The 19644-nt window shown below is 37.6% G+C and overlaps 1 protein-coding gene across 1 annotated transcript in view; it reads left to right on the forward strand.

Annotated features, from left to right (window-relative positions):
• Lyst (lysosomal trafficking regulator) overlaps nt 1-19644 on the forward strand; it is a 153945-nt gene that overhangs the window by 89461 nt on the left and 44840 nt on the right. Inside the window, exons 28-36 of the mRNA XM_051167838.1 lie at nt 2284-2514; nt 4083-4249; nt 5551-5703; nt 9023-9214; nt 11681-11859; nt 13367-13573; nt 17326-17502; nt 18508-18584; nt 18903-19091. Of these exons, the coding sequence (XP_051023795.1) occupies nt 2284-2514; nt 4083-4249; nt 5551-5703; nt 9023-9214; nt 11681-11859; nt 13367-13573; nt 17326-17502; nt 18508-18584; nt 18903-19091 (1572 nt within the window). The remainder of the gene's footprint in view (nt 1-2283; nt 2515-4082; nt 4250-5550; nt 5704-9022; nt 9215-11680; nt 11860-13366; nt 13574-17325; nt 17503-18507; nt 18585-18902; nt 19092-19644) is intronic.

The raw sequence follows: 19644 nt of genomic DNA on the forward strand, positions 1-19644 counted from the left end.
GGAGAATTGATTTATTCTTTTTTTTTTTTTTTTTTTTTTTGAGCCAAAAGTGTTAGCTTTTATTGAAGCCACTGGGCTCAGAGGCAAAGGCGAGCAATAGGATGAGGCTGGGCAGGAGGTGAGCTAGAGAGGAAACCTCCACACACACCCAGGCCACAGTCCCTATGCTCAGAAACTATCCCTAGACATCCCGGCGCACTGGGCTCAGGTTCTTTCCCTCCGTTTAAAAGTACTAGGCACAAAGGCGAGTCCATGGCAGACCCAGGAACATGCTCGTTTCGATCCAGTTTCGGGGCTATTTCAGAAAAGGAAGCTGGATTTAGGGGTCCTGATCTCAGAGAAAGGGGGAACGATAGAGTTATCACAAGTGGAAGGCGGTGGGTTTCAGGAGCATATGGAAGGAGAGCTCAGGATCTCAAGCTGGGCATCCCAGTTTCGGGGGAAGATTCCCATAGAAGGGCAAGGAAAGGGGGTTCCCTTTCTAAGGGGTCTGTTGTGCATTTGACTTTAGTTAGCGGCTTTCACCCTGAACACTTCTGTACTGGTCCCCGACATAATGTCAAGGCCATCTTGGTCCCACGGGCAGAGAAGGTTCAAAGTAAGACTGAGGCGGACGGAAGGGACTGGGAGGATGGAAGGGGGGCCCTAGTTGGAACTTCCTTTCCCCTGGGATGGTTTGAAGTGAGGCTTAGATGGAGACGCTGTTCTCGATGAGGAGAGAGTCCAAGTAGGGATAGGGTAGTGCCAGGCTCTCGTTGCGTTCCCTGATGTCCCTCGAGATCTGTGCCAGGCAGTTCTGGAAGGCTGCGATGCTTTGCCGTGGGGCCTCCTCTGTGAAGTGTTCGTCTGGGTAGGTGCCCAGAGGCTTCTGGTCCTTGGGCTCTTGGCTGACCAGCCAGAAGGGGAGAAGGTTGTTATAGGTGGTGTTCACTTCTGGGAGGGTATCCAGGTAGCTCTTCATTGTTGTGTCCCCCTTGGTCTGAGGTGGAGGCTGCCTCATGGATGACAGGGCATTGGGCATCCAGGGCTCCAAAGTCATGCTGTGGAGACACCCCGGCAGCCCCTCCATTACTCCCGATGCCACCTCCACCTTTCCCACCTCAAAGTTTAGAAATGAGGAGACTGTGGAAAGCCCCAGAAGTGGGCCATAAGCCCAGCTCACCCATTTGTCATTTACTACCCAGCATTCCAAGCGTGGGTAGCTGATTTATTCTTTTACATATGATGATCTAATACTGCTTTTTCCTTAGTATTTTATTCACTTGTAGAAACTGGAAACAAGTAACTGCAGTAGAAAATGAAAGTGACAGAGATTTGTCATGTAGTACTAATATGAGAAAGCTACCTGAAAAGAAAGGTGGCCCCTGTAGTCTCAGTGACATGCATTTGTGACCCCTACAGGACTTCCTCAGTCACCTCAGAGCCCTCCCTTTGAATTCCTGGATGTGCTCATCACTCAGATTTGAATTTGGAATAATGCTTAAGGATTAACAATACGTGCAAAGATTAAAAATTCACCAAAACTAAAAGTTTGGCACATTTTTTTCTGGTTGATAAAGAAAAATATATGCTTCTTTAGTGTAGTAGACAAAGTCACATCTTGGGGAACTTAAATTATTTTCTGTAGTCATTTTATGTATGTGAATATTGCTGAAGATCAAGCCAAAACCTTATGCACACCAGGCAAATGGCCTACCACTGTGTTTATATCCCAGCCATGGTCATTCAAGTAGTGGTTTTCATTTGCATGAGTTTTTTTGTTTTGCTTGCTTGTTTTTAGAACAATTTTGCATGATCTTGTTTTATTCTCAACAGCACTCTTACAAAGAAAGTAGGACAGACATCATCACACACATTTGTCAGATAAGGAAAATCCCCAAAGTACTTAGGCAGGTAGCATTAGGTCAGGAGTGAAAGACTTTTACTAGCTTCCTGCCCCTGAACTAGTTGTAAGCTAACGGTTTTCCTTTATACTTGTTATATAGCCCCACACAGCAGGCATTCTTTGAACACAAGAACGTCAATGGATACATTCAGATGAGTCCAAGGAAGCTATCAGATTGTCTGTGTGTTACACCTGAGTATTTATACATAGATCGTAGGTTTTGCCTTATTGGAGACTACAGTCTTTTATTTTTTTAATTAAGAATCCTTATTCCCAGCAGAGGTTTTTGATAGCTTCAAAATGAGACTTTAAAATGAGCTTGTGCTGTCAACCATTTTTCCCCCAGTTTGTGACTGCCTGCTCCTAACGTGCTCTTTACTGTGTCTTATCTGTTACAGATTTGATCTGGAGGAGGTGAAACATGTGGAACTTTTCCAGAAGTGGTCTGTCATTCCAATTCTGGGACTAATAGAGACCTCTCTCTATGACAACACACTCTTGCATAATGCTCTTGTACTTCTTCTACAAGCTCTAAACTCTTGCTCTAAGGTAGCAGACATGTTGTTGGATAATGGTCTGCTCTATGTGTTATGTAACACAGTAGCAGCCCTGAATGGATTAGAAAAGAAGTAAGTTTTAAGCTGTTGAATACATCTGATAAGATCATTAGAACAGGAAACAGCTAATAGGTTACCACTTTAAAGAGTTGATTTGTTTTGTAATGCTTTCAAAGAATTTCTTTCCCACAGAATTAAATTCATTGTAGATGGCATGTTTTTCATCACCTTCAATAATGTTTGGTTAGGAATAGGAAGCTTATGTGGCCGGTTTTGGGGTATTTAGAATGGAAGACAGTAATTTACTCTTAGACTTCTCAGGAAGACTGTAGTCTCAGCTTCCACTGTAGTCTCTGTAGTTAAACCCCTACCAAGAGGAGATTAGATCAAGCGGCAGTGGGTCGCTGATGTGTAAGGAGCTTAGGAACAGCAGAGGACTCTGTACCATCTCAGTGAACTCACTTGCTGGTGTATTGCTGCTGCTGCTGTGGTCAGCTTATAATAATAGAGAATATGTTAGCACTGTTAGTACATTTAATTTCTAATAGTCAAACATACACTGGCAAAGTGTCATCACCACTTAAGTAAGAGCTTTGAAAAGCAAATTGTTAATTAGATTTTGTATTTGGGTGTCTCTACGTCTGATTTATAGTTTACTATTTTTTTTACTAGCATAATATTAAAATACAAATCTTTAGATACACCATCTTGTTGTATGCCAAAGCTGTACATATTTTTGCAGAGTGCAGAGCATATCTATACCCAGTGATTGCCTGGGGCAAAGATAAACACATTATACTAAATTCACTTTTCATTGGGCACTTATTATATGTAGGCTCATGTATATGAAAAGTACTATGTTTTCCAACCACACTTAGACTTACAGTGCAGTGCAGTGCATAAAATTAGTAAAACTGGAAAAAAGTACCTATAGGTTTGTTCTGAAAGTAGTTTTTCCTAAAAATAAGTTATTGTGATAGTCCTGGTATGGCACTGTATCAATTGGCCCTAAGAAAATTACATTTCTAACCCTTGCTTATTTTTTTTCCTAACCCTTACTTATTTTTAAAAACTAAATATAGAAAAGTATTTGGCCTTGATATCATACACCTGAGCAGATCATCAAGGTTAAACATATGGGCAGAGTAACTAATTCATATTCATTGTGTGCTCATAAATGATTAATATACATTCAAGCTTATCCTTAATTCAACTTCAATATAAGTTCAAGCTCATAGTCCCTAAATAACTTTAATTTATACAGCTGAAATGCAGATGTTAATTAATTAATTCTAATTCATTATCCCTTAGTATTGCTGCTACACCCTATCCTTCACTCCTCATGTAGGCTAGGGACCTGTGTGGATGATCCCTTAGTATCTTGTGTTAATCTCCACCTGCTGTTTATGATGTTCTCTTAACTTATCTAGTTATCTGCAACACTGTATTTTCCACAGACATCAACGTTTATTTCCATTTCTAGTGTGCAGGATATATTGCTTGCCATAGAGTAAGCATGAATAAATATTAAATGAAGACATGTTGGTAGCAAAGAATTTAGCTAGTTCTTTGTCTTAAATTATTGGCTATTATGCTTATGTGCCTTGTTTTTTTTTTTTTTTTTTTTTGGCTCACTTTAGCATTCCTTTGAACGAATACAGACTGCTTGCATGTGATATACAGCAACTTTTCATAGCAGTCACAATTCATGCTTGCAGTTCCTCAGGCTCACAGTATTTTAGAGTTATTGAAGACCTTATTGTCCTTCTTGGATATCTTCAAAATAGCAAAAACAGGAGGACACAAGGTAAGAGTGAATTTTTATGGAATATTCCTTGTAACTCTTTTACTGAAGGTTTAAACTTAATTATGTATTGCTATTAATTGGTATTAAACGCAACCTTTGAATTGTTGAAAACAGAGTGATTGATGACTTGATGTAATTAGTAGCTGGCAATATATCACTGAGAGAAACCAGTAATTTTTTGTTGTTGTTGTTGTTGTTGTCGTCTTACCAAGTAGAAACAAAGGCTTATGTTGAAGAGTAATGGTCTTTAATTTTCCTTGATGGGGAATACTAACGTGATTGTGAAACCTGACAGCATGTGGGTTGTTGAAGCTTTTGCTTTACACCAAATTATTTTTGAAACAATTATTTAAAATGAAATAAGTTTTTTTTGCCATTTTTATTAATTCATTCATATTATGTCTCAATTGTTGTCCCATCTCTTGTATCCTCCCATTCCTCCCTCCTGCTTTTACCCTATTCCCCTCCCCTATGACTGTGACTGAGGGGGACCTCCTCCCCCTGTATATGATCCTAGGGTATCCAGTCTCTTCTTGGTAGCCTGCTATCCTTCCTCTGAGTGCCACCAGGCCTCCTCATCAAGGGGACATGGTCAAATATGGGGCACCAGAGTTCGTGTGAAAGTCAGTCTCCACTTTCCACTTAACTGTAGAGAATGTCTGTCCATTGGCTAGATCTGGGGAGGGGTTTGATGCTTACTGCACGTATTGTCCTTGGTTGGTGCCATAGTTTGAGCAGAACGCCTGGGCCCAGATCTGCCAATCATAGTGTTCTTGTAGGTTTCTAGGACCCTCTGGATCCTTCTATTTCCCCATTCTCCCATACTTCTCTCATCTAGAGTCCCAATAGGATGTCCTAACCTCTATCTCACTTTAAAATGAAATAAATTTATGATTTATTATTTTCCAATTAAAAATTTTATAGTGAGGCTAGGTATAGTGATGCATATCTGAGAGGCAGAGGCAGAATGATCAAGAGCTCAAGGTCATCTTCAGCTCCATAGCAAGTTCAAGGCCAGCCTGGGCTACAGGGGACACTGCCTCAAAAAAATCATAGTGACCATATGGGTACTTAGTTTAACATTACTTTTAAATGTAGGTTAGAAATTCTAAAACCAAGAGCCTGTGTTGATGAAACAATTTTAACTTATGTCTAAGGCCCTTTTGTTTAGATACTGAATATTATAGTTTAGATATTAGAGTATATATCTTAAATGTTAGGTGGTATATTAAGTAAAATTAGTTAAAAGATTCAAACAATGATGAAAGCTTGAAAACATTCTAATATCTTTTGGGTTTAAGATATGGCTTTGGCCATGCAACTGAGAGTTCTCCAGGCTGCTTTGGAATTTATAAGGAGCACAGCCAATCATGACTCTGAAAATCCAATAGACACAGTCCAGCTGCCTTCTCCTCATCACCATACAGTGTCCCAGAAGCGGAGAAGCATTGCTGGTGAGTACTAAAATAGCATTTTTATAACTATAAATTGAAGGTGACTATACTTTCCTGTATTCTGATGCCATTTACATTATATTTTTCTTGCTGTGCATGGAGGCATATCTCTTTAATCCTAGCACTGGGGAAACCACCAGGAAACAGAAACAAACTCTGGGAATTTGAGGCCAGCCTGGTCTAACATACCGAGCCTCTTGTCTCTAGGAACCAAGGAATTAAAACATATTTCTTGGTTTAAAAAAAATTAAATTATAAAATCTGAGACAGTTTTCCTCTCAGTAGAAACCATTGTACCAGAAGAGGCTACATAGATGTGTCTAGGTTTTATCCTAATGGAAGTCATCAGGGTTTTCAGAGTGACATAATATGATCAGATCGATGGTCATTGTATAGTGAGAACTCTGACTTCTGTGGGGATATGGGCTAGAAGAAAACAAAGTGCAGAATCCAGGTGGGGCTGTGGCAGCCATCAAGGCAGATAGTAGTAGCTTGCAGATAGGCAGAATGCAAATGCTACCAAAGCTATAAATTTGTATGCATCATCAAATAATAAATCTGATACGTTTTCTACAAAACCTGCTCCTGCTTTTATAGAAACATATACTAAGAAGATGATAAAACACCATAAGCCTAGGGTTCGTGTTCATGTACGCATAAACATATACACTATGTCTCTCTTGTCTACACACAGTGGATATACATAGTATATGAAAGAATATAATGTTAGTCCAGGTGCTGCTCAGTGTCTGCAGGAACTATTTGTGCGCACACCTGGATACATAGGAACAGAGTACTTGGTATATTTCTTGGAGTTGCTCTCAAGGCTTTTAAGTCTAAACCTTTCTTTTCTTGTACTAATTGTGTGTGTGTATGTGTGTGTTGTGTGTGTATGTGTGTGTTCAGTACTCTGCAAAATTTTAAAGCCATGTGATGAAAAGCTCACCCATAGAAAATACTTCTAAATATGTTTTTAGTAATTTGTTTAAATTATGCTAAATCAAACTTATAAAAAACATCCATGTACCTAAACTCACTGCCCCCTATGTATTCTTCCTTGTTTAATATCTAGACAGATTCTCTCTTCTTGAACTACTCTCCCATATACCTGTCTTCTGTCCCAGGTAAAAACTGTGCCCTTTTTCATATCTGATTGTAGTGTGCAGTTTCCTATATGCCGTGGCATGGAATCTGAACTTCTCCAGCAGCATCACACCTCGAGTTTACACTCTTAAACTCCCAGAGGAAGTAGACACTGTTATGTTCTAGATTAATCTTCCTTCAGCTTCACATGTGTGTTGTTTTGTTTGGCAGTCCTGAGTTCCTGTCAACCCAGATTCAGTCTTTACACACACACACACACACACACACACACACACACACACACACACACACACACACACACACACACACCGGAGCTGAGAGTGATGGACAGATGGTTTTGACCAAATGGTATCATGTTCTACCAAGAGTTTATGAAGTGGCTTCTGTTTTAATCAGTATAGCTCACATTACAGAGCACAGTGTCTGTTTGGTAGTCCCTGTACTGTGTGTTGTGATCTTCTTTCCTAGCTTTGATGTTTTGCTTTTCTAGCTTTTGCCATTATAAATAACATCACAATATGCAGTTTTTCAAGTAAAAAATTTGTATATTGCCTTTAATGCATGAAGACAGAGGGAGTAGTAGGGTATTATTTCAAGTTACATATATCCACATAAAGTGTCATTCATACAGGTAGATAATAGATTAGTGTAATTAGCACACGAATGAATTTTTAACCAATAAAAACAATGCCAACATGGATGTCATTTTTTTCTTTTGAAGAATGAGATAGATGTTGCATTTTATATCCTTTATTTTACTTAATTCATAAAATGTTCTTGATTCCTTCATTCAACCATCAAATAATGAGTAACAGCCATGTACAAATGCCTACATTACCTGCCTCCATAGAACTGGACGAAGTGATGAAAGAGCATATAATCAAATATATAACTAGTATCCTATAGTGATAAATATCTTTCTATGAGATAATCTCTGCCTTATTTTCTGATATGTATCTTATAAACAAGGAAACAGGCTTAGAAAGAGAAGTGCTTGAGACTGTACCAGTTCCATGTGGCTTTAAGCATGAGTGCTGAAGTACACTTCCATGTTCATAAATAGAGGATGAAGTCTCATTAAGTGTCTTACTACCCTTCCTTCCCTGGGTTATTGTTACCATTGGATTATATACAAGAAATCTGTGGATAATATGAGGATAAATATTCTGAGACAATTAAGGCTGTCTGACAATATTATTTTTAATATCTCCAAAAATTACTTTCTTTTTGCTTTTTTAACCTTGAAGACGACTCTACCCACCAAAATTATTAACTGATTAAAAATACTTATTAGTGGACAGTCTAAAAAAACTATTAAAAGTTTAAATATCTTGTAGGATATGTCATTAATACATGTCATAATTTAGTCAGATGCAAGTACCTTGTAAAAAGGTCTTTTATAGAAATTGATATTTGTTTTCATAATTTAAAACAAAGGTTCAATTCCAGCAAGGGGTTCTGTTACTCCTCATCTACCAAGACGTCATTTTGGTTCCTATGGTCAACTTCCGATGCCCTTCTTCAGTCCTTTAATTCAAGACTACCCAGAGCTCTCTCCTGGATGCACCACATGTGCAGAACCTCCCAGAGCAGGTGTAGTAAGCGTAGGAACAGCACTCTGCTATGTTCAGTCTGGGAGATGCTTCTCAGGAAAAGCTTTCCAAGTGATGCTCCTCCCTAATCACTGTGCTGGCAAATCATGGACTTGTATCTACTTTGTGATCTCTCCACTCTCTCTGACTGATTTCTTATTTGTCATTATGTTTACTTTTCCAAACTATAAGATTCAACAGTAGTTACCCAGACATAGTAACATTATTACTAAATTACTTTTTTTTTTTTATTAAAATATCTTTAAAACTGTTGGTGATTTTGCAAAACAAGGAAGTGAAACAGTGAAAGTATTCTATCAGATATCAAAGCCACTAGTACCCACCTGATACTTTACATTTTTCAGAAAACTCGGACTTTGACAAATGATGAGCATCTTTCTGTGTCACTGGCTTTAATGCTGTTGTTTTGTACTTTGAATTCAGAAGTACTGTTGCACTTCTTTGGAAAAAGAAAAAAATACTAATTTCTCTTATTCCCTTTTCCTTAATATAAATTTTGTAATATAAATTTTTCTTTTCATGACCAATAATAAAAAATTTCAGTGAAAATAAGTTCATTTGTCATCATTAACTGTGGCTTTGGATAATTTATGTATTTGAAGGGCCTCGCAAATTTCCATTGGCTCAGACAGAGTCTCTCCTGATGAAGATGCGCTCAGTGGCCAGTGATGAGCTGCACACTATGATGCAGAGAAGAATGAGCCAGGAGAACCCCAGCCAGGCCTCGGAGGCAGAGCTCGCCCAGAGGCTACAGAGGCTCACCATCTTGGCTGTGAACAGGATCATTTACCAAGGTAGCCCAGACCCCCATCCTCTCCCTTCGGTACCGAATCACAGGGCAATATGTCATATGAAGGTGATCTGCTTTTCTTTTTTAAAGACAGTATTTGTTTTCTCCCCTTAATGACCATAGGTTTTAAAAGTTTTAGGTTGGAGACTAATATTCTTTTCTTAATGTGTTAAGTACTAGTCTGTGTTGGGCATTGATTTCAAAATAGTATTTTTTTCAACTTTTCTTTTGACAAAGTAATAGATTCATACGCCATTATTAGAAATAATGCAGAGATCCTGCATCCTTCTGGAACTTCAGTCTCAGGGGATCTGATGCCTTCTTATGACCTCTGAGAACACAGGCATATGCATGGTGTACAGACATACATGTAGGCCAAGCATTCATACACATAAGATAAAATTTTTTAATTGTTTAAAAAATTATTCTGGTAACCCTAGGAAGATAGAAGAAGAAAAAAAATTGTATGTCCCTAAAAACATATGGCAAGCCCAAGGGGAATTTTGTTATTGTGTTTCTGTTTTAACTCTTCTAATTTACATTTGGGACAACAGATTTACAGGCTTAAATCTGAAACTGAACCAGAATTATCACATTACAGCATTAAAAAGGCTAGTTCATGCAGCCATTCATCATAGATCCATCACAGACATATCCCATACTATCATGTGGCCTTTCATTTGATTTGTTAAAGAATCCTATGATCTTAGTAATTTTTAATCCTTTTCATCTTCATTAGAAAATTTAACCTTTATTGTTTCATAATTTAAGTACTTTTAAAATCTATATTTTTTAAATGATTTCACTTTTCTATCATATTTTATCTACTTTAATACATCTACCACATTTATACTATGATAACTGAGTTAGTAATACATAATTTTTTTAATTTTTAATTTTATGTGTGTGTGTGTGTGTGAGAGAGAGAGAGAGAGAGAGAGAGAGAGAGAGAGAGAGAGAGAGAGTGAATGTGTGAGTGTGTGTTTCTATAATCCCTGGCTGTCCTCAAACTCACAGCAATCTGCCACCCAAGGGCTGGGAATAAAGGCATGCTCCACCATTCACAACCAGAGAAAATTTTTAATTAAATAGAATTATATCTTTTCACCTCCTCTCTTTTCTTTCTCCAACCCTTCCTGTGTCTCCCCCTTGCTCTTCCTTCTCAAATTCATGCCCTGTTTTTCTTTAATTATGTGTGTGAATAAATACATAACTACAACTAGCTGACACTGATTAATGTTGACTGTATGTATATATTTTCAGGAATGTTTTAGATAACCATGTAAAGGGCTCATCTCTGGGGAGGACTAATCTCCCTCCCTCAACAGTTGTAGCTTTTCATCTCGGGGTGGAGATGTGCAATTTCTCCCAACTACTTTGACTTAGCAACTGGTGTTGTCCTTGTTCTGGTCTTGTTTAAGCAACCATATTGTTGAGATTTCTTGGGTACAGCTTCCCTGTCACATCTAGAAGACATAATCTCACAGAAGCCTCGCTGGTCTTCTGGCTCTTCAAAGCTCCTACCCTAAACTCCACAGTGCTCTATAAGCTGTAGACGTAGGGGTGTGTTGTAAGCGTATCCCCTGGGGTTGGTATTCCATGGTCAGTCGTTCTATGCATTATAGTTAGTTTTTGGCTTTCTGAAATGGTCTCCATCTGCAGCAAAAAGAAGCTTCTTTGAGGGGTGAGAGTACTCTTTTCTGTGAGTATAAGGACAAGTATTTAGAATGCAATTAGAAATTATACTGGTTTAGGAAAATGGCAGTTGCAGGTTCTCTTCCAAAGACCATGGCATCCCCACCCACTGGTGGTTGGCTACATTTATAGATAGTATCTGGCATGGTTTTCTTCCTGTTGAGTAGCCCTTAAAGTTGATTTGAGAGCTGTTGATTACTGCCAAGATATACGTTTAATATTGTCTTGCTATGCTGGTCATTGTTGGTCACAGGTATTACCATTGGATTGCTTTCCTTCCTGGGCAACTTGAATATCATCTTCCTGTGTGATGAAAGCTAGTCCTCAGGAAGGAGGCTTTCAGGTCAGATCCAGTTAGAATCTTCCAAATCCTGTGTCTAAAGTGCATGGTATCTTCAGCAATAGGGGCTTACCATCAGACTTCCAGAAGACAGCCAGGGGCAACAGCAACAACCTGTATTCTTTCATTAGTCTCTTAGACTCCCCTAACTAACAACTTGAAAAGAGGTTTTTCATGCCTAGTACTGAGGTTTTTGTTAGATTAGTCTATGGCCCTTGGGGATCCTGAGTGGCATAACTTCATTACAATACATACAATATATGTATTATATGTAATTTTAGCTAACAATAAAATAATTCCCTATGGCTCTTCAAACATCAGTGTTATTTATCCCACCTCTTTCCACAGAGGGTGTTGTTACCAGCATCATTACCACGTATAATAGGTACCTATCAGTGAGTTAACTAATATTTTAAATTCTTTTTTAATTCAAAGAGTTGAATTCAGGTATTATTGAAATTTTGAGAACTCCAGAAAATGCAACCCAAACCAAGACCTCAGCTTCCCAGGCTGAAATTTCTGAAGAAGATGTGCATCATGAGCAGCCTTCTGTACACAATCCATTTCAGAAAGAAATGTTCACATATCTAGTGGATGGATTTAAAATGTCTATTGTAAGTAAATTGATAACTTGGAAAGTGTGCATTTACTAAAAAGGAGTAGAGGTCTACATGTCTGAACTCTGGGTTTTCAAAATCATATTTCTCTGTGCTTTTCAGCATTTTACTACAGTTAAAATAATTTTAATTAGTTTTTCTGTTTTGTTTTTTGGGTGAGTTTTTTTGTTTGGGGGGGTTGTTGTTTGTTTTTTGTTTTGAAACAAGGACTCACTGTACATTTCTCATGTCTCAGTCTCCTGCTAATTGGTATTGTGCCATTATGCCTGGATTGGGCTTTTAATAATAGAATAATATATTTTGGTGACTCATCTCTTAGAAAATGAAGAATCAGGGAAGAGTAAGGTTTTGATGATTGCTGTGGCTGTGAATGATTAGCCTGTTTTTAAAGAGATTTATTTATAGCTACATTCTTGAGTTTCCGAATTGTTGTAAAGTTAAATCCTGCTATAAACATATGTGCCTTCAAAATGATGTAGAGAATGCTGATGGGTGTCTGGCTTCACTTACTATCATCTCATTTGATTTTCTTTGGCTCATTTCTACTTGACCATAGGGAACAACGCAAGCATTTCACTTTGTCAATAGTACCAAAGGTCAATCTAATTCTAGCATATCATGAGTCATCACTGTCAATCTCTGAATCTAAACTAGATTTTAATTTCCATCTCTGATCATTAAATAAACTGTAGATACACTTAGAATTCAGTCACTCAAACAGATCTTAGGAAAAGGAGTTACTGGAAAGCAATTTCTAAAATTCTAGGTAAATTGTAAAATATACCAATTCCAGTACTAAACCCAGTCAATTTGATCAAGACTAAGGCTACCAGTAGTACTACAGTTAAAACAACCTAGTTGGTTATACATTAGGGAAAATTGATGATCAACTTTTATGTAATTCTAAATTTATAATATACTCATTGTGGTAGTACTGACTCAAGCTTTTATTATGAGTTCCTTGTCTTTTTATTGTAAAATCAAGTGGACATACCTACCATTTTCTCTGAGTTTGGACTCAATTTTTACTTATCAATCTGTAAGCCTTTGGTGATTTTTGAAAAATGACTCATAATATTACCTTCTCCATAGGTACTTCCCTTGTCTTGTACTTGTGGGAAAATATATAAATTTCTGAATATTATTGTACATCTGTCTCTTAAACTGTCATTTGTGTGGATATGCATATGAGTGTCTAACTTTGAATATTAAATCTGGAATGAATCATGTTTTCCTTAAGTTTGTGTGAGGTTAGTATATTCTTGCTTAAGAAGTCTAATCCTGAGCCGGTCAGCTTGCTCAGCAGGTTAAAAAACACCACACAAATGTTGACAACCTGATTTTGATCCTTCCACCTTTACGGTGGAAGAGAACCAACCCTACAAAGTTGTCCTTTGACTTCCACATGCATGCTCCCACCCTACACCATTCCACTAGTGCTAACTACTAATAACATATAGGCTTTTTATTAGTCTGATCTTAGTTCACTCTTGTTTTGACTTAGGGTTCAAGTAAAACCAGTGGTTCTAAGCAGCAGTGGACTAAAATCCTGGGGTCATGTAAAGAAACCTTCCGAGTCCAGCTTGGAAGATTGCTAGCACATATTTTGTCACCAACCCACACTGTACAAGAAAGGAAGCAAATATTTGAAATAGTTCATGAACCAGCGCATCAGGATATACTTCGAGACTGTCTTAGCCCATCCCCACAAGTAAGTATCTCAGCATTTGAGAAGGCCTTTCAAAACAAGAATTCAAATTAAACTGCTTTCATGTTGTCAGGAGTGTAGTTTTCTTACCAAACAAATTTAACTTGAGGTCTTCCCTTGCATGCTTCGTAGGCTTGACTTGACTTCTCTGTGGCCTTTTTTCAGCCCTTAAATTAAAAGTTCTATATCTGAGTTCTTAAAAGGTCTTGTATGGTCACGTGTTGCCACATTGTAAAGAATTTTCCTTTTTAAAATACATTTTAATTAAAATCTAATTATGTTACTTTCCCCCTTTCCTTTTCTCCCTCTACTCCCTCCTCCTATACTCTCTGCTCAAAAGCCCCTTTTTCTTTATTATTATTGTTCCATATATATGTATATGTATGTATAAATATATAAAAACAACCTGCTGAGTCCATTTTTGTTGTTGAGAGCTCTTCACTCTCCCTTTGTTCTTTACTGGACAGCTTGTCGTCTGTAGGATGATCTACATGCTTTTTTGTTGTAGTTGTTATATCTGTACGGCCTAGGAAGCCAGTAACTGATACAATGAGACTGAAGTGTAATTTAAAGCTGCAAGCACTATGCTGGGCAGATTCTAAACTGCTACTAATCTACCAGTAAACTAAAATAAACTACTCTAATCTTATGTTTTCATAACCTACTACATCCCAATCACTTACCAATCTGATGCTTCTCTCCACCATCTGTCCCCTCTCAATTGTAAACTCCCTGCTCCTCCTCCTCTCCTGGAAGCCCTGCCTTCCACTTCCTGTCCTTCTGCCCAGCTGAGTGGCTAAACTGTGCTTTATTGACAACTGCTACATTCACTCAAGGCATTCCTCCACACCTTTTCATACCTGTGTACACGCTTTGTTCTGTTGGCCTTCCTGGGGTTAGAAAGTTCATGGCTGCTTTTGTCCATTCAGCTCCTTTGTGATTAATTCTCCTTTGTTTAAGATAGTTTCTTATCACTGCCCCTTGCAGTCTCTTCTGTGAGGCTCACCAGGAACAGAGCCCCATCCTTGACTGGCCCACCCTTTTTTTCTTCTACCCCCTCCCTTCATTCTGAGAACCTTCACTAAAAATTTTACTTTTATACCCTCTTGTTATTTTATAAATATTTATAATAGATTCAGTTTCTTAAGTCAGTTTATTTCATTTTAGTTTTTTGAACTGGAAACTGTTGTCCAGATAGATCTTAAACTTGTGTGCTAAGGTAATCCTATTGTCTTCATGACTAGATCTTTTCACATGTGTCCTAACACCTTTTTTCACCAATAAACTATTGATTAAAGGAAAGTAAAATGAGATATTGCAAATGAGTTAGTGTTTGATAAAATCGGGTGTTTCTTTGCATGTTCTTACTTCTTAGCCCACACTATGCAGAAACCTGTGGCAGTCCTTCTGCCTCAGCTTGCAAATGCTGAGGTGTGAGCCTCCCCGAGATTGTTTTTATTTTTTAAAATAATTTAGAATGTCACTGAATACTAACCTGAAATAGTTTTAATTTTATAAGATGAACATTACTTTTAAGACACATAGGAAAAAACCCCAGTTGTGTACAGTTTTTCTTTATTTGCCAACTCTTCGGTGCTTGTACTCTCACGGCATCTGTTGCGTTTCCTCTTTTGGTCAGGTAGCAGCTGTCTTCTGACTAATTTAAAATGCTACATTGAAATAAGCCTTGCTATGTTCACTGTTGCATATGTTCGTCTGAGGCTCTTAGCAACATGATTCATCATGTTAGTTTAAATATTACCTAGGATGTAATCATTTCTAGACTCATTGTTTTGACATTTAATTCTATCCGTGGTTTAAAATGCCATAAAGCCAAATTCAGTGATGTTTGTATCAATGAAGGCTTTTACAGTAAAGGGCATGTGCTTAGTTTGTTGGCATAAGTATTATCTAATGTATATGTACATGTGACAATCAGATGTGGTAGACATAGCATGAAGGCCTACCCAACAAAAGTAGGAACCAAAATTTGGTTTAAGTTTGCACGTCAAAGAACAGCTGTCATCACCTTAGGAACTCTTAAGTTTGGCTTTAGGTGGGCTCATAGACTGGCCCACACTGGCTCTCCCCTTGACACTCATTTGGAACTGAGAGGAGGATCTCTTACTGACTTTAGTTTCTTGCCTCTATTTTTTCTAGAGAGGCATTGGTGTTGACAAGCTAGAGACAGTCTTTTGTTCCTGAAGTCTCATCATCTTCTACTAAGAGAAACTCAAAGGAAAGGGGGTAGAGATGCACTTTTTCTTTAATGTTAAAAGACAGGTTTCTCTTCTAGTATGGTCTTTTTATATTTTCCTTTATCCCCACTTTATTTTCTATTTTTCCCTCAACACATTATCACTAGGTTTTTATGAAAAGTTTTTAATATACACAGAGCAATAGAATATTATGATGAATGCCATGTAACCCTCATACTCAATATAGTTAACATTTGATAGTATCTTTCTTACACTGGTGTCATTTTCATTTTCTAATTTATTTAAAAGCAGTTGTAAAAATCATGAATTTTCTAGATTCTTTTTTAAAAATACTTTTTCTATCATTAATATTAATAAAATAAAATTAATAAAATTTCTATCATTAATATTAATAAAAATAAAATCTAATATCAAGTACCAAATATATAATTAAACTTCTTAATCTACCCTGTCATGTCTTTTATAGCTGTATTAAAATCAGAACCAATCGTCTAGCTTTAGAAATATGTTTAAATTATTATTAAATAATTTTAAATAAAATACAGATATAATTAAATTTATTATTAAATAATTTAAATGAAAGAAATAAAAATTCTTTAAAACTAGTGGATACTGGCACTTCCTCCTGGGACTGTAGGTGAGAGAGGTGAGGAAGAATGGGGAAATAGAAGGATCCAGAGGGTCCTAGAAACGTACAAGAAGACCATTAAGGCTGGCGGATCTGGACCCAGGCAGTTCAGCTCAAATTACCGTACCAATCAAGGACAATGCATGCAGTAAACCTAGAACCCCTATCCAGATCTAGCCAATGGACAGCACATTCTCCGCAGTTGTGTGGAGGGCAGGGACTGACTCTGACATGAACTCTGGTGCTCCCTATTAGACCACTTCCTCTTGATGGGGAGACCTGGTGACACTCAGGAAGAGTAAGCAGGCTACCAGGAAGAGACCTGATAGACTGTGATCCTATAGTGGGGGACAAGGTCCCCTTCTGTCACAGACCTACAGGAGGGGAATAGGATGAAAGAAGGAGGGAGTGGGAATGGGAAGATACAAGTGAGGGGATAAGAAATTAGATGTAATCTGAATAAATTATTTAACTTTTTTAAAAAGTAAAGAAAAAGAAAAAAAGAAAAGAAAAAAATGAGTCTCTGGGCATGGTGGCTCATGCCTTTAATCCCAGAATTTGGAGGCAGAGGCAGGCAGATCACTGTGAGTTCAAGGCCAGCCCGGTATACAAAGCGAGTCCAGGATAGCCAAGGCTACACAGAAAAACCCTATCTCAAAAGTTAAAAAAAAAACATTGCGGGGGGCACGGGGGTTAGAGAGATGGCTCAGAGGTTAAGAGCATTGTCTGTTCTTCCAAAGGTCCTGAGTTCAATTCCCAGCAACCACATGGTGGCTCACAACCACCTATAATGAGATCAGGTGCCCTCTTCTGGTGTACATGCTATATAGATAATAAATAAATTAAAAGAGAAAAAAAGAAAATGAAAAAAAAAAAAACCTAAAACCTTATTTTTTTTTTTTTTTAAGCATGGAGCCAAGTTGGTTTTATATTTGTCAGAGTTGATACATAATCATCAAGATGAGTTAAATGAAGAAGAACTGGACACAGCAGAACTGCTTATGAATGCTTTAAAGCTATGTGGGCACAAGTGTGTCCCTCCCAGTGCCCCTTCCAAACCAGAACTCATTAAGGTGATCAAAGAGGTGAGTCTATCAATAAGAGTTGTTTTTTAGGAAATCCTATTGAGTATACCTAACACAGTAACTGAAATATTTTTTTTCACTATTAGGTACCATTGATGATGACCTTGCAATGATTCTTTGATTTTTTACTGCATAGAGTTTTTGATCAGGAAAGAAAAAAATAGAATTATTTTGGGGAACTTTCTATACTCTTTGGTTCTTGTCATCTGTTATCTGTAGACTTCAATGAAGGGAAGTTTTTTTTTTAAGATTATGTTTATGGATGTTTTACCTGCATGTAAGTCTGTATATCACATATATGCAGTAACCTTGGAGATCTGAAAAGGAATCAGAGTTGCAGGTGGTTGTGAGTCATCATATGGATGCTGAGAAATGAACCCCAGTCCTTGACAAGTGCAGAAAGTGCTCTTGACCACTGAGCCATCTTTATATTTCCATTAAGGAAAGATTTTGTAATGACAAGCAAGTTGAAATAAGCAGGTAGCTATGTAAATGCAGGAGGCTGGGGAACTTAATTATTTCACTCTAATTTCAGTGACTCAAACTGTACAGAAAAAGAGGAAATTATAATATTGTTTAAGTGGCTTACATGTTTCTATAATCGGATCTCTTAAGAATAATAATTTTTTCTTTTATTAACTTGGTTCAAAAATTACTTTGTTAGGCTCAGTGACATTATATGAGAAGTAACAAGTTAGGGGCTCAGAATGTAGATTGGTTTGTAGAGTGCTCACCTAAGGCCCTGGATATAGTGGCGTACACCTGCAATCCCAGGACTAGGGAGGCTGAAACAGGAGGGCCAGGAGTTTATAGTCATACTTGGTTAGTAATGAGTTCAATGCCATCCTGGGATACATGAAATCCCATCTCAAAAAATGAAAGACAGGTGGAAAGAAAGAAAGAAAGAAAGAAAGAAAGAAAGAAAGAAAGAGAGAGAAAGAAGGAAGGAAGGAAGGAAAAGCAAAAAGAGAATAAGTTTTATATATTATTGTTTAAATCTTTTAGGAACAAAAGAAATACGAAAATGAAGAGAGTGTGAGTAAAGGTGCATGGCAAAAAACAGTTAACAATAATCAGCAAAGGTAAGTTATAAAATATTCAGAGTCCTGCCCTTCAGAACTCATTTATGTACATTTAGCCTTTTTTTCCTATCTTGGTTTCATTTTAGAAACCTGTGGGGTTACTTTTTTGTATGTATGAATATGTGTTCATGTCAATGTGTTTGAATCTGTGTGCATGTATGTGTATATATGTGGTTTGCTGGCGATGGGACTCAAGTTCTCATGCATGCTAATCAAATGCTACAGCACTAAGCAGTATCCCCATACCTCAGAAGCACTGTTAAAGTATCAGTTAATGGTTCATGGGTACTTAACTTTGTAACACTCTTGTCTGTTTAGTCTCTTTCAGAGGCTTGACTTAAAATCTAAGGATATATCTAAAATAGCTGCAGACATCACCCAGGCCGTGTCTCTCTCCCAAGGAATTGAGAGAAAAAAGGTGATTCAGCACATCAGAGGCATGTACAAAGTTGACCTGAGTGCCAGCAGACACTGGCAGGAGCTCATCCAGCAGCTGACGCACGACAGGTGTGTGCAGGCAACACACATCTGGGTGTAGCTTCTATCTGTGGTGTTAAGTACTGTTTTCATTCTAGAACTCAGATTTGTCAAGTTATTAAAGAAACATTTTTGCCTAGTTACCATTGTAGTCAATCCTTGAGAATAATCACATGAGGTTTTTTTTTTGGTTTTTGTTTCATTTTTTAATTCTTAAAGAAAAATATAGGGGCTTTAGATCTTTCAGATAATAAAATTGACTTCAACTTTGAAATATGGTTTTGCAGACGGATAGAGAAGTCATTAAAAGAGTACAGTTGAGAAATAGATATTTTTCTAGCTTATACCTTATTAATGTGATTAAAAGATGCATTATGAGGGAGTACGGAGGGAGCTCAGTGGTTAAGAGTGCCTCTGCTCTTGTAGAGGACTGGTTTCAGTTCCCCAGCACCCACATGGCAGCCCAGAACCCATGTGTACCTCCAGTTCCAGGGGATCCAACGCTGTCTGGTAGCCTCTTCAGGCACTAGGCACACATACAATCCACATTCTTACATGCATGAAAAAATTTCTTAAAAAGATG

This window comes from Acomys russatus, chromosome 3 (genome assembly GCF_903995435.1).
Source record: "Acomys russatus chromosome 3, mAcoRus1.1, whole genome shotgun sequence".
NCBI classification, from domain to species: domain Eukaryota; kingdom Metazoa; phylum Chordata; class Mammalia; order Rodentia; family Muridae; genus Acomys; species Acomys russatus.